General features: G+C 41.0%; 1 protein-coding gene across 5 annotated transcripts in view; it reads left to right on the forward strand.

Moving 5' to 3' along the window:
• FMN1 (formin 1) overlaps positions 1-15,855 on the forward strand; it is a 429,625-nt gene that overhangs the window by 295,734 nt on the left and 118,036 nt on the right. For all 5 annotated transcript variants that reach the window (XM_086710287.1, XM_086710286.1, XM_086710289.1 and 2 more), the window contains one exon: positions 4,053-4,173. In XM_086710287.1, the coding sequence (XP_086566413.1) occupies positions 4,053-4,173 (121 nt within the window). The remainder of the gene's footprint in view (positions 1-4,052; positions 4,174-15,855) is intronic.

Raw genomic sequence — 15,855 nt, forward strand, 5'->3', positions numbered from 1 at the left:
TTTTACAACCATGCTTTTTTTTTTTTTTCCATTTTCCCCTTACATGTAGTCTGTGACTTAAGACCCCATGTTTTCCAAGCACACCCTATGTTTTCTCACTGGTGTGTTTTTATTTTTTTTTAATTTTTTAAAATGTTTATTTATTTTTTGAAAGAAAGATTGACAGAGTGTGAGCAGGGGAGGGACAGAGAGAGAGAGGGAGACACAGAATCTGAAGCAGGCTCCAGTCTCTAAGCTGTTAGCACAGAGCCCGATGCGGGGCTCAAACCCATGAACTGTGAGATCATGACCTGAGCCGAAGTCAGACGCTCAACCAGCTGAGCCACCCAGGTGCCCCACTGATGTGTTTTGATATCCAATGTTCTCCATGACTGGACCTCTTCTCATCACCAGTCTCTTTATATTAAGCTTCTGTCTTATTAATACTCTCTTGAAATAATAAATTAACTTTTGGGAGACAGCTCCCAGTAGCAACACATATGTTTGCAACCTAATAGGTAACAAGCTTTTCAGAAATGACATGGAAAGGACAACTGGTCCCCTCTCATTTAAAAAAAAAAAAAAAAAAAATTGGTACAAGAGGCTGCAGGTAATTTCCCAAAAACACAAAAACAAAAGCAAAAATCAAACAGAAGATATAAATCGCCAACTAGATACATAGACCTAGCGGTACAAATTGATCAAAACTTTATCAGGACTATCACAAATGGCTGATGGACTTCTTCCCTGTTTAAGATCTCCATGTATAATGGGACCCATATCTAGACTGCCCTTGACTCACCAAACTGTGTCCTATAAAGGGCACCTTTAAAAAAATTCACATGAAGATGGCACGTGCTTGCCAATCTGTTTCCCCACAGAGCTGTACCTACTTATGGGGGACACATTTCCTCATTCATGCAAATGTACAGTATAGCTTAGCAAGACTTTGACCTTTCTGTATCAGAAGCCCTAGAAATCTATATAATATTTCTAGGAATTTTTATCCTAAGGAAATAAATAAAGATATGTATCACATTATACTTATAATAATTTGTAATAACAAAATATAGCAAGATTTTGGGGAGGTGTCCAAAGGTAGAGACTAAGACCACGTCAATTATGCTAGAGTTACAAGATGGAATAATACACTGCCATGGAAAGTATGTAGGAGAAAATCTAGTGGCATTAGAAAATACTCTTGATCTGCTTTTATATTATAAACATGGGTTTAAAACAATATATAATTTCAAATATGTAAATATAAATATGCATAAACACACAGAAAAACCTAGGATACCAGAGATATGAAAAAATGTTTGATTATCTCTGGGTGGAAAAGATTTTAACTTTCTTCTGTCTTTCAATTAGACATAATGAACACATGTCACTTTTGTAAAAGGGAAGAAAGATAAAATGAAAAATGGTACAAAATAGTACAACTATTCTTCCCTTCTTCCATGAAATCTTTTTTCACTTCCTTATCTTTTAATCCTTTGAAGCCGGGGAACACTTGGTTTGAACTTCTGTCTTGATACGTCTTATTCTGCCTTGCATGTAGATATCATTGAGCAATTAATTGTTAGTCTGGCATTGCTCCTTGAGTTCCAAAACTCATTGTTGTCTGTTTTGTAGCATCTGTAATTTAGGTGTCTGACAAATACTTACTAGGTTGAATCTGCTGTAAATATCCGCAAGAGTGTAATAAGTGACATTTGCAAATAATTAGGTGCAAAGAGGTGAGAGCTTTATTCTGGTAGAGGGGGCAGACATGTTGAAGCTTCAGGCAATAGGTATATACCCAAAGTTCTGGCAGCAGGTACTAGTAGGGCAGCAGAATTATCCAGAAGAATCTTGAGAGGTAATATTTCTGATCTAGGCTTAGCATAACCAGATTTATCTTGTAGTGTCTGTAGCATCTACACAGCCAAGTCAGATGCATTGTGTAGGAAGGCTGAAATTTGCCAATGAAATGTGACCCTCAAGGAGCGCTAAACCTAGTGGAATCGACTTCACAGAGGAAAATCTTCCAGTAAGAATAGTTTCAAACATGGGATGGCTCAGTATGGGAAAAATCAGAAGTCAACATTTGTGTGGTGCTCTCCTGAGTTTCACAGTGCAAAAATTCATTTCACTCAGCAAGAGTATAGAATTATGTGATTTATTAAGCTATCCCCTCCCCGTAGGAGCATAAGTGATGATTTTTGTGGTTAGTTGGGATGAGCAATTAGCAGGAGAAAGGTGACTCCTGTTCCAAGCCTCCTCCTACTCATGCTGGTTTGGGGTCCAAGTCCAGGTTTGTGAAGCTACAGAAATCCATCTAGAGCCATGTCTTTTGAGCTCTAATGGAGCAGCTTTCTCAAGAGATGCTACCAGGCTGATTTGCTCAGTAGCACTTTCTCTTTTTCTAGCTTAAAAAAAAAAAATTGAAGCCAGCGCTGAATCTGATAAAAAAAGTTTTAGAAAATAGTTAGAGATAACATGCATGAGTTCTTCCAATGTAGATTGCCATGGAGCTTCTCGGCAAGCATCTTAGATGGTGTTCCATCCTGTCGCAAGTACTACTTCGTTGTTTTGAAAGCAGTAAAATAAGTATAGAGAGATGGGGAAAAAAGCACACTGATCTTGCAGAATGTTTCAATAAAATGAGGAAAACCACCTTTTCTTAGCATCTCAAATGGAGCTAAAGTTCTTAAAGGAAGGGAATTCCTGAAACCATAAGAAAAAATGACAGTAATTGAAATGTCTCCTGCTCAAGGTACACACTTTTCAGAACAGTGTTTTTAATAGGTGCCAAACAAAGTTTGATATGCCACGTGTTGTATGCTGTACTGAGATCTATATACAGTACCTGCCCTCACAGTGCTTGCAGTCTAGCGGGAGAAGCCTCTAAGTTAACATGGCAATTTTGAAATTGACATTGATAAGCGCCATGACAACGGTAAACAGCAGGGGCCCTTGTAAACACCCAGGTGCTGAGGGTTAGAGGCAATCTTTGAGGAAGTGATACCTGTTTTGAGACTTGAAGAATGATATGAACACATGCAGGTGTGAGGAGTTTCTACAGAAGAATTAGAAAGGGACAGTTTTGTAGACAAAAGCCCAGAGACAAGAGATTGTGGCCTGTTCTGTTATTTTATGAACGTTTAGGAGAGGGAGTTAGAGATAGGGGGAAGGTGGAAGAAGACTGAGGGTGGAAGAGGCCAGATCATAAAGTGCCTTATAAAGCAGTTTCAGAGTTTGGAATTAGTCCTAATGGCAGAAGGAAAGATGGAATGTGAAGGAAAGCTGGCAAAACAGCCTGTGTGGAGAGAGGAATAACTGAAGACTGCCTGAGATATGCAAGATGCAGGGCTTATGTTAAACAACTCAGGGACAAAGCAGGATAGGCTGGAAAAGATATTTGAGGCTCAGCTTATCTTTCCTGAAACTTGTGTCCCTCAAGGTATTTCTCAGCTTAGATCCTCTATGACGTATAGTCGGGGAGCTTGTCAAAAACTATGGCAAACCAGGCCCTCAGCAAGTATATACAAAGATAAGGCAAAGAACGTTTGGGAAGTCTTTACATATATGTGAAGAACTTGATCCCACACACACACCCTCTGGAGCTTAAAGCTGCAGCCGAGGGTAGGTCACAGCAGAAGGGAGGGTGATTGTTTCTTCCATTGTAGTGCCTTCTTGTTCAGCACCTTCCGACGCACACCAGTTGGCATACCCCAAAGATGAGCTATCTAATTGCTACCACGTGAAGCTCAAACAGGGACTTTAAGTACTTTCATGTGTTTCTCCTGTGCCTTTTTCCATGAGAGGACGGCGTCCAAGATCAGGGCATACCTGACAATTTTCTCTTCGATTCGTGAGGCAAAATAGAACCCAGCCCTCAGTGGCAGTAGGACCAAAATGATATTGTGGAAGACAGGAAAGCATTTCAAAGTAACCAGGTCCAAACTTAGGAATGGCCAAGGAGCATTTCTCAGATTCTTATTTGCGCATTCAATAAAAGATGCTTTGGAATTTCAATTGATAGTGACAATTGGGGAAGTATAACATACTTTGTTAACCATGTCTTTTAGGAAGCAGGAACAGAAAAGAGTATTTTCCCTCTGCCTGAACCACAAGATTTCTTTCTGGCTTCCCAAGTCAAGTTTGAAGACCTCATAAAAGATTTGCGAAAACTGAAGAGGCAACTAGAAGGTAACAGGAACTGTTCTGTTATTATGATAATAGCTAAGCCTTCTTTGTTTTTTTTAATGATTGAGGAGGAGGATGTATGTCTGGTTCATGGAAGGGAATTGGCTCAGACTTCAATTCCTCGTGAAGCTCTCCATCTCTTATGCTCTGTTTGGAGGCGCTATGTTTGATTAGTGTTAATTAGTGCTTTTTATATCTACATCTTTTACATCTACATTTTCCAACATATTACAGATGATCATTTTAATAACAATAGCAGCAGCCCTTTATTGAATACTTACTGTTGTCTCGTATAATTATTACAGCAACCCCAATAAGCAGGAACTGTATACCAACTCCATTTTACAGAGGAGAAAAATGAAGTTCAGGGAAGTTACATTCACACAGCCAGTGAGAGGCAGATTTACTGGGCTCTAATCAGGTCTATGTGATTAGAACTCATGCAGTTTCCAAGCCAGGTTATTGTGCCGCCTGAAACATGTCACATGTGTGCACACATGCGTGCGGCCACACACGCCCCTATATATGTGGTTCACGTGTAGGAGTCTAATAAAGGTGTCAGGACCCATAGTCAACATTCTCTTTTAGTTTATTTACATTTTTAATTATTCACAACAACATGCTGAAAGCCCCTTTTAGGTTTTTTTTTTTTTTTTTTTAAGGTGAAAATATGTCTCTCTCAAGCAGGAATTTTCCTTTGGCATTGCTAGAGTCTTGTGTTTTCACTGTGGAGACATCTCCTTGTCCAAGAATATAAATACTTGCATTGGAGCTTGTCTAACTCCAATTGAAGAGCTCCACAGAGGATTTAGGGAGCGTGTTAATGTGGAAATGGAGCTCAGAGTGCCAAAAGGAGAGCTTGAGGAAATGAAGAGCTTGAACCAGGAATATTTTTACACTAAGACATAAAATAAACATTTTAAAAATGTTTATTGTGAAAGGGCGCTCAGAAACCCAAGTCTTAGACAGAGAACAGCCTGGAAATGGAAGTGAAGTGGGACAGATCCCTGGTGGCGGGGAGAGCCATTTAGCTTTATTTTGGGCATAAAACTTGCTTAAATAAGGAGAGCGGTTACAAGTGAATATTTCTACCTTGTAAATTATTTTTAAAGGAACATGTGGATTTTTTTCCCTCCTGTTGATGTGGTTAAGAGCGTGAATGCAACCAAATGGATGCTTCATTTAGGAATGTGATATATGAACTTGTGGTTATCCTTTTCCCTCTCATAAAAAAAACAAAAACAAAAACAGAAAAAACCACTGACAGTTTTATCCTTGTCTGAGATGAGGGGCTGGACTCTCACTGTGATGAAACAAAGTGAAGCGTCCTGCAGTAGGTTTCTGTCACTCTCCAATGGCAGGATTAGGGCCCAGGCCAGTCCCCAGGATGGCTGCAAGCTTAGCTGTGGCCAAGAAGAGCCATGCCTTTCACTCCGTGGCTGTCCCTGAATACGACTCCCCCCTGGTCTCCTGGCCCTTTGCTGTCTTGTGTCGTTTTGTGAGCAGAAACCTGGTGTATGTGTGACCTTTCCTCCTCTCCTGCGGCCCCTTTCAGGCACCTCCCTTTGACTTCTGCAAGTGTTTGATGATGATAACAAAGGGATGAGAAGAGTGAATTGGGAAGACAGTGGAGAGGCAGGTGTTCCCACAGAGCATCCCCTTTAGCATACCTTATTTTCTCCAGGGCGATCCCAGGTGCCATTCCACATCCCTCCGTATTCAACTGACACTTTTCCTCAGTCATTTTAAGGAGCTGCAAGAGCTTCTGGAGCTGGAGGACCCACCCTGTGAGGGGAAACTAAACATTACCTCAGTTGTTTTTCTCCTTTGTATTAGACTTCACCAAGAGATGTGAAGCACCACAAGGCAAAAGGGAAAAGTGGGACTCCCCTCCAGCCCCCCCACATTGGATATTTAAACAAAAATGCCCTGCTATTCTTTCGAGATGCCAGTGTTTTTAACACATGAAAGGTACCTAGTAAATATTTAAAGAAAATACAGACCATTGGTTCTCTAATGAATTTCTTTTTCTCCTAAATGCCATCTGGCAAGATGGCCAGAGTCGTGGCGGTCTGTTTCATCTCCCTTCCCATTCAGGTTCCACCTCCTTTTCCATAAGGCCTTGGTGTGAGCCTAGATTGAATGTTTAATTGAAGAGGACATAATTTTCACACATACAGCAAAGATTTGATGAGGCTTTGAGGTTTATTGTAGCCATTAAAATGTCGTGGCTGCTGGCAAAACCCCAGAAAATGTCTAAAGCTAAACCAGATGTGATTAGCAAATTTCAAGACATCTCAGGCCCCATTTCTCCAGGCAGGCATAGCCCTTTAGAAGAAAACTGTTTTCAACCACACCTTAGCAATAGGGTGGGAATTAAACTATAGTCGTTGGTTGTGCAAATGGCAGTGATACAAATAGACGTTGCCGATAAGCATCTTTTGTAGAAACGAGAACTTTGAATAGCACTTTTATGTAGATAAAAAGAGCAGGCAGTTGATGATCATAGTATCAGCCAGTTTCTTGTGTGATTATTATCTATCAGATGTTTTACACAATCATGTCTTTTAATCTTTACAACGACCCTATGAAGCAGATACTATTATCAGTCTCTCCTAGGAGGAGGAAACTGAAGTTCATGGTGTTCACATAACTTGCCAAATTACAGGTGATGATCTAGTCACATTTTGAAGCTAGATATGACTCTAAGGCATGCACTTGTCATCTATCCTGCCTGTGACCCAGAGGTCTCCATATTTGAACCCAGATCAAAACAGTAAGTTATGTGTTAAAGGCAGAAAACCTCATGGTGGTGCCAATGACAGAGAATTACTGAACATGTGCGCATGAGTGTGTGCGCGCGCGCACACACACACACACACACACACACACACACTCTTAGAGGCACATGTGTAGACCCTCAGATCAGAGACAGGAGAAAATTTACTTGGGGATGGGGAAGACATGTAGGAAACAGGGGTCGCGAGAAGTGAATACACACACACACATACACACACGCACGCACACACACACAAACAAGTGAATAGACACAATTATTGTGTAGGATTAAGAACTCGGGCTTTGGAATCAGATGATGTACTTTTACTGGTTTGGTGGAAGCAGGATCTTGTCAGGTAACAAAACCATAAAGAAGATTCCTTTTCTTACCTGTGAAATGGGAAAATTATAGGGCCTATGTCAGAGGAGGTAATGAATGCATGGTCCATTAGTAAGGAAAACTTCAGTAAAGCTGATTAGGGGTATATACCTCTTATTGGAAAATGCACACCTTGTAGAATCAGGCCCATATTGCTGAGAGGCCTGCTGGATATGTTTGTGGAGAATCAAATTCCCGGAGCACTTGCACTCTCTTCTCTACCTTAGTGGTGACAGAACCCAATTCTTGGTGCTTGGGAATGTGTCCCATATTTTGTTTACTGTTCTGTATCCCTTACTCAGACAATAATTTTAGCTTCCCTGATACTGTGATAAGTCACAATTAGGAAAAAACAAATGGTAGAAATAGTTGCTCTCTTTCTTATTCTTTGACCTTGTCTACTGGTCAGAACTCTCAAGGTATTTTTACCAACCCATATGTGGTAGGCAGAATAATGGTTCCCAAAAATGTCCAAACCCTAATCCCTGAAACATGTTACCTTACATGGCAAAAGGGAACTTTGCCGATGTTAAGATGGGGAGATTATCTTGGGCTATCCAAGTGGGCCTAATCTAATCACATGGATCTTTAAAATGAATCTTTAAAAACTGAGAATTTTCCTTGTCTGTGGCCAGCGGGAGATAGTACAGTGGAATGATCAGAGAAATGCAGTGTTGTGGGCTTTGAAGATGGAAGAAGTGGGCAGTGAACCAAGGAATGTGGGAAGCCTCTAACACTAGAAAAGGCAAGGAGCGGATTTTCCCTAGAGCCCCCAGGAAGGAATGCAGCCCTGTCAACACACCTTGGTTTCAGCCCAGTAGACCCATGTTAGACTTCTAACACAGAGAGCTGTAAGATAATATATTTAGTACTTTTGTTTTAATCAGTTAAGTGTATGATAATTTGTTATAGTAGCAATAGGAACAAATGCACTGTGCAATGTATCCTAATTGTGGCAGTTAATACTAATGATACACACACACACACACACACGCGCGCGCGCGCGTACACACACACACACACACACACACACGCACCATTGCTGAGGCCATAAGATGTGCGATTTCTCAAATGGTGATGTTCACCGGTATTGCATGAAATGTGAATTGGTGTTTTCTGAGAAAGGTTCTACAGAGGCACCTGGGTGGCTCAGTCGATTAAGCGACCAACTTTAGCTCAGGTCATGATCTCACGGTTCAGGAGTTTGAGCCCTGCGTTGGGCTCACTGCTGTCAGTTCAGAGCCCGCTTCAGATTCTGTGTCTCTCTATCTCTCTGCCCCTCCCCTGTTCATGCTCGCTCTTTCTCTCTCTCAAAAATAAACAAACATTAAAAAAAAATAGCAAAACCCCCAATCCATATTGATTTGATATGATCCTATGGTAGTATTTTATTATGAAAATTTCACTGTGGCTATGGAAGTTGGAAAGCTGAATTAATTTTTTTTTGTTTTTGGAAAATGAGAGGGGAGCTCTTCAGATAGATGTTGAGAAGTCAGTATGGTCTGAAAAATTTAAAAACAAAATTAAATCACTCATATTAGCCAGCAATAGTTACTCAGTATCCCCTGTCATTAAAGATAGGCTATTTAATCAACTAGCTATTACTAAATCGTGCCTTGAAAATGATGCATTATTAGCTCTGTTATTCCATATATGAATTTGGAAAAATGTAATTGATAGTTAGCCCTCAGTGGAAGATATTCCAGCTTATTTGAAAGTCTTGGCTGAGATGCAAGTGTGTGTGTGTTAAGATAATTCTCATGATGTCCTTTTCTCTAAATATTTAAGAATATGTATTTGAACATGTCCTTTCTTTTGTACCATTTAGAAATATTTGGGAATATGACAGTTTAAGAAAAGCAAGAGTCTGTGTTGACTTTTTGATATCTGTTATCATTCTAGACATGTTTATCCTGCAAATACTTATGCTAACTTGTTAACCTTTTTAAGCTTTCTCTAAATGAGATCCTGTGTGAGATGCATAGTCCAGGCATTCAAGAATTGTTATAAAAAAAACTTCATTCTAAGTTTGAATGGTAGTAATATTTCCAAACTAACTTTACATTAAAGTACATCCATCATATCTTTAAGCATTTTCAATCCCAATGTCCTCATTGTAATGGAGTGATCAAATTAGCCCAAAGCCATCCTGATGAACCTCTGTTTTGTACAACACTAGGACCTGAACATTCTATTTCCACATAGAGAGGACAGGAGAATATTAAATTCACACACACATGAAAGTAACAGTTCAAGAAAGAGAGGGGCTTTTTGTTGTAGGGTTTTGTTGTTGTTGTTTGTAGATTTTCCAAACTATAGTCAGTATGTCTTCCAGGTAAAGAAGGCAGACCGAATTCATTCCTTCCTTTAGCCCCAAATCCCTGGTAAAGACCCACCCCAAAATTAATACTATTATTATTTAGGGGCATACAGTCAATGCCAATATAATCAGCTAAAAGAGGAGGAATTGGGGAGGGAACCACACACCTCCACACATAAAAGCAGAAAATAAGAACCTTTTACCTGGTAGTTTCTCATGGCCATGGGCAGAGACTGGTATAGAGGCAATAGTCTAGCTATTGGGATATGTATATGAAATTTTTACAATTAGAACTAGATTTAAAAAAAAAAAGTTATAATCGACTCTGAGTTCTAGGTAGGTAGGTTAGTGAGGTTAAGGACTAGTCATAGTATTTTTTTTTCAAGTTAATATATTATTTTTAACAATTAGTAAGTCAGCTCTACTCTTTACATGCTGGAAAACCTTTCGTATATGAAACTACACGGTAAGCCATAGACCACCTGTTGTGTCGCCTGCAAGGTAGAAACAGTCCTCTGCTTTGCTGTTTAGCTCATTTAACATAATCAATAAATTGTTTGGGGAAATAGACTGATGAGCTGATATCTGTGAGGTGCTGGAGGGTGAGATGTGTGAGGCGGGGTTTGAGGCTCTGAGCACTGTTGGCATCGGGAAGGGGGAGAAGCTGTCTCCAGTAGAATTGGCATCCCCAGTGATGGAGGGAAGGCAGAAGGGCTGGTCAGCAGAACTTGCACTTCATCGTGCCCATGACCACTTTTATTTTTTTTACGTTTTGATTTGGGGTTGTGTGGTGTGTCCTTTCCTCTCCTCAATACTGTAGTTAAACAAGATTTGGCCATGAAAAATAAGGAGAAATGCTAATAACTGTCATTGCTAATCTACTAGTGGATATTAAAGTTTGCATTACTGGGGGGAGTGGGAAGGATGTGTCATGACTCCACTCAACAGGTCTCTAGTGAAAGTTCGAGTTTCTACTATCCTCTCTGACTCCATCTTTCTTACAAGCATGTTGGTTTCTCCTTGATCAGGAATCTCTGTATCCGTCCACCACTTGGACGAAAGTATAGCCTTTGGCACACTAAGTCAGTCAGTACTACTGACCCCAAAACAGAATTTAGGAAAAGCGATTGCCTACTGAGTTTATCCCAGGAAGCAAAGAAGATGATTTAAAGGTCTGTGTGGTGACTGTTCCTTTGAATTTGCAATAGACACACAGTCAGGGCAACAGGAGACTAGAATGGCTACAATTCTGCCCCCAGTGCATGCAATATGGAGGTAACCTTAGAGTTGCTAGATTTATTAAATAAAATGCAGGAGGCTCAGTTAAATCTGAATTTCAGATAAACAAGCCTTTTGTTTTTAGCAGGAGTGTGTCTCAAATATTGCACAGGATACACTTACACTAAAAAAAAAAAAAAAAAACACAACTATTCCTTGTTTATCTCAAATTTAAATTTAACTTGCTGTCCTGTCTTTTTTCTGGATGTCTATAGAGAGTTTTTTTTTTTTAATTTTTTTTAACGTTTATTTATTTTTGAGACAGAGAGAGACAGAGCATGAACAGGGGAGGGGCAGAGAGAGAGGGAGACACAGAATCCGAAACAGGCTCCAGGCTCTGAGCAGTCAGCACAGAGCCTGACGCGGGGCTCGAACCCATGGACCGCGAGATCATGACCTGAGCCGAAGTTGGACGCTTAACCGACCGAGCCACCCAGGCGCCCCTATAGAGAGTTTAAAAGCAATAAGAAAACCAACTAAAAGTTGGTTCCCTTTTTTATGACCACCATGCACTGGCAATTCTAAGCAATCTCAGTGAGAACATCCTCCTTTCAAGGATGGGCAGTGGACATGGGTGCAGAATATGTTCTGGGGTGCGGTGCACGTCCGTTTCCACCATCACTAACGATGACAGTGGCTGCTTAATGCACACATAACCAAAAACCTGCAAATTGGCTTCCAGCTCCTCTGTTTCTTAAAACACCTTCAAACTGAGGACTGCCTGCATTCTAACAGTAAGGAAGTTGAAGCAACTTTGCTGCTAATGATGAAGCTCAGACTGGAAGCAGGTTTATCTGACTACAGAGTTTATACTCTGTGCTGCACCATGCTTTTTTCTTCTACTGTTTGTAGGCCCTCCCCTCAGGCAATAACAGTATGATCTAGAATGAGAAATCTTGACGAATAAGCCCCACTTATTTCTCTAGTTCATCTGCTAAAGGGATTACAGGTGGTAACTGGATTGACTTTAGGCTTTTTTGGGTCTCTACCCATAACCACTCAACTAATTTACCTGCTGTGATCTCTATCCTCCTGCTTCCTCTCTGTCCATTTCTTTTGGTTTCTCTGATACACTTGCTCTATCTCTGTCTCTGAAAATCGCCTTCCCTATGTTTTATTCCTTTATGACCCAGAAGGCAAGCATACTGGTCTGAGATGGGCAGCCAGATGAATATCAGAGGACTACAGGGCCACCCAAGGTGATCTGCGTGGTGTTGACTCTTTGTTATCTCTTCCATTCGTGGACATTACATGTAATGTGGTTCTGGCATAGATGAGAAATTAGGGGAACCTTCCAGGATTTGTCAAGTCACGTGGCAAAGCAGACTGTTGCTTCTGTGCTCTGGACCAGCCCTGTCTGTGCAGGAGAAATGACGTCTATCAAGTAGCTTTCTCCCCACAAGAGTGTAAGTGTTCTTTAAGAGAGAAAAGAAATGAGAATGAATTTTTTCTTTAATTATTCGTTTGAGCATGGACTGTAAGCAGTATAGCTCTGATGAAGGGAGAAAACAGATTCTGGAAGACTTTTGGAGGACTTCTGAGAAAAGATGGGCAGTTGAACACTCATCTGGATTAAGCACTCATGTAGGATTTCAGTTCCTCTTAAAAATTATGTTAAAAATAATAAAATTCTTTGAAAGCGTCATGTCAAGAGCACAGAATGATAGAGAAAACCATAACTGCAAATTTTCTGAAGCTCAGGAAATAGATGGACAAGTGGTAAATGAATCCACCAAATAAAAAAGTGGAATTCCAATCCAGGAGCGGAGAAAGGTGAGAAGCAATCCAATTTTTACTGCTACATGACTTGACACAAATTTGTGTGTAAATGTATATGTATAAATACATAAACATTCCTATGTAGTCATACATAAGTAAATCAATGAAATCATTCAAGAAAATTTCCCAAAGTGGACACAAGTTTCTTATTTTAAAAGTCCCAAAGGGATTCCAGCAGAATGGAATAAAACAGATCCATACCATTGTTAGAACATTTCAGAATACTCAGGACAAACTTACACACTTCTAGAAGGGAAAGGGAGTTGGAGGGGTGAGATGTGGAAACCAATTACCCAGAATCAGGAAGCAGAATGGCTTTAGGTCTTTCAACAGCAACACTAGAAGCTAGACATGGATCCAAATTCTGAAGGAATTATTCCCAATCCAGAATTTTATATCCACCAAATCATCAATCAAATGTGAAGACAGATGAAAGTATTTTCAAGCATGTAAGTTATCAAAAAAATTTACCTCCCATGCAGCCATCCTCAGGATGCTACTACAGAATGTGCTTTATTACGAAATAGGAAGACAAAGGTGACAGGAAATTAAAAATCCAATGGAGAAGGGGCGCCTGGGTGGCTCAGTCGGTTGGGCGGCCGACTTCGGCTCAGGTCACGATCTCGCGGTCCGTGAGTTCGAGCCCCGCGTTGGGCTGGCTCTGTGCTGACAGCTCAGAGCCCGGAGCCTGTTTGAGATTCCGTGTCTCCCTCTCTCTCTCTGCCCCTCCCCTGTTCATGCTCTGTCTCTCTCTGTCTCAAAAATAAATAAACGTTAAAAAAAATTAAAAAAAAAAAATCCAATGGAGAAGAGAGGTAAAGAGATACTACAGGGTGGACGGCCCAGGATGGCAGCCAGGCACAGAGAGCAGACATTCCAGATTAGATTGGGTCAAAAGAATCCTGGAGAAGATCCTCGAAGATATGTACCTAATAATGTATCTGATGTGTCCTGAATGTTTTGACAAGAGTTACACAACTAGCAACAAGTTTGGAGTTCATTTCATGAAAAGAACATAGAACACAGAGCATATTAGAAAAAAAAGAAATATCGTGAGGGTGAGGGAGTTTGAGCACAGGAGGAGGTCTAGGAAAGACAAATCAATCAGAATTTGTGTATCTGCTGAGACAGGGAGCTGTGTTTGCAAAGTCATGTTAATGTTAACACAGGATGCCAGTCCAGCCAAGCTGTGGTTGTGCTATCCCGAAAGGGGGCTCGTGTGCAGTAGGTATCTGGGAAGGAAAGACAACTATATCTTTTATATTGTATCAAGAGAAAGATGTGCACCGAGTGCCGATAGACGCTTGCTGGAGACCTGCAATTAAGTACTGAAATCATCAGGTCAGATTGGCACAAATGTCTGCCCCTGGGGAGGGAGAACTGAGTGGAGATTGTGGGATGGAAATGGGGAACTGCTTTTCCTGGAGTAGGATACGTGTCTTCTCTTAACTATGCGCAGGTACCTCTTTGATAAATATACCAACACGGCAACAACAACCACCCAGCGCATCTGTAAGTGAGAGTTAAGTCTCGGTGGCAGAAGCTGGCATGTGGAAAGCAGTCCCAGCTGGGGGTTCAGGAGATGCAGTTTAAAAAATTTAGTTCTGCCTCTTGCCAACCATGTGATAAGCCGTGCAACTCTGACAAATCACTTAACCTTTGTGAGCCTCGGCTGAAACACTGCAGCTGATCATCCTACCCTCTCCAACTCTGGGATACTGGAAGGGTCAGAGGAGCAGATGTCTGAGGAAGTACTTGGGGGAGATGTGGGAGGTTTTGTTTAAACTCATTCGGGAGTTATACAGTTTGCAATTCGCGCAACGCGTATCCGTGTATCCTAGAATGGAGAGGGGGGCATCAGCCATTAGGAGAACGTGGCTAATTTATCACCTTTAAGGAAGCTCCAGAAGACGTGAATTGACTGATTATTGACCATGCCTAATTTATTAGCTCTTTCCTCCTTCGCGGCCCATTTGTCCGCGGCAGTAGTTTGCTAAGCCTGGTCTCTGGTACACGACTGGATACATTAGCCAGAGTCCTGGCTGTGTTGCCATGGTGTTAAAAAATATTTAGTTTTGCAAGCAAAGTTTCAGGAATAATAAAAGAAAAACTTTGATATGATTTATTTTTGTAAGACGATTTCAACAAAACAGACACAAGGAACTGGGGTAAGTATTTCAGAAAGGCAGTGGGTGTAAAATGTTGATCAGCGTGGTAACTTTTGATGCAAAGCATTCAATTAAGTGCGGTGTGGTGGGTAAAGGTCACACATTTCCCAAACAGAATGCCTTCAAAGACAAGTTGTACAGAAAGGAGAGAGGATACGGAAACTGAAACCTGATTCATTCGTTTAACTAATGGAAGAAGTTTGTGTTTTCCTTTGAAGCCGCGGTTGTGACATCTCTAGGTGGGAAGGATGAGTTACGTTAAGCTGGTTTCCTCCTCTCAGCTTTCACTCTACTTCTACTCTTTATTTATAAATGAACACAGTTAATAGAATTTATTTTGTTTTCCTTTTCTTTGACAAGAAACGTAAAATGCTGAAATAAGAGCTACTGTCACGGAAAAGTCTGAGTCACAAGCCCTGAGTTCAGATCCCTGCTTGACGAGCTGTGCCTCCACATCCCTGTGTCCTTGTATAGAAAAGCAGGTGTCACTGTCTGCCTTACTGATTATTGGAGTGGAGGGACCAGGGTCATATGAAGGAAATCCCTTTGTGGAATATCAGCGAAGTGTATAATACTTATCCCTGGTTCTCTTTGTGCACCCATTTCTGATATTTAGTCCAACACCAAATCCTGCTGGTTCTTCCTCCAAGATGAGCTTTGAGTCAGTTCACTGCTCTCCATATCCACGGCACATTTCTAGTCCAAACCATCACCTTCTCTCATTGGGGCCCTAACAATGGACCCCTAACAGATTCCCCTGCTTCCGCTCTTGCCCTCCCTTTAAATTCAGTCTCTGCTCATCAGACAAGTCAGGCCACCTTGTTTCATATTTGTAGCTCTTGGACTAAAATCCATCCTCAAGACCTGTAGCCATGCCTTACAGGTGCTAACATGTTTTGACCACTTCTGACTTTCCTGTCTCATCTCATGCCACCCTATCCCCTCCTGTCCACTAAACTCCAGCCTCACAGGCCTTCTCTGTG

The sequence above is a fragment of the Puma concolor genome, chromosome B3 (genome assembly GCF_028749965.1).
Source record: "Puma concolor isolate L17-30 chromosome B3, mPumCon1.1.hap2, whole genome shotgun sequence".
Classification (NCBI taxonomy): domain Eukaryota; kingdom Metazoa; phylum Chordata; class Mammalia; order Carnivora; family Felidae; genus Puma; species Puma concolor.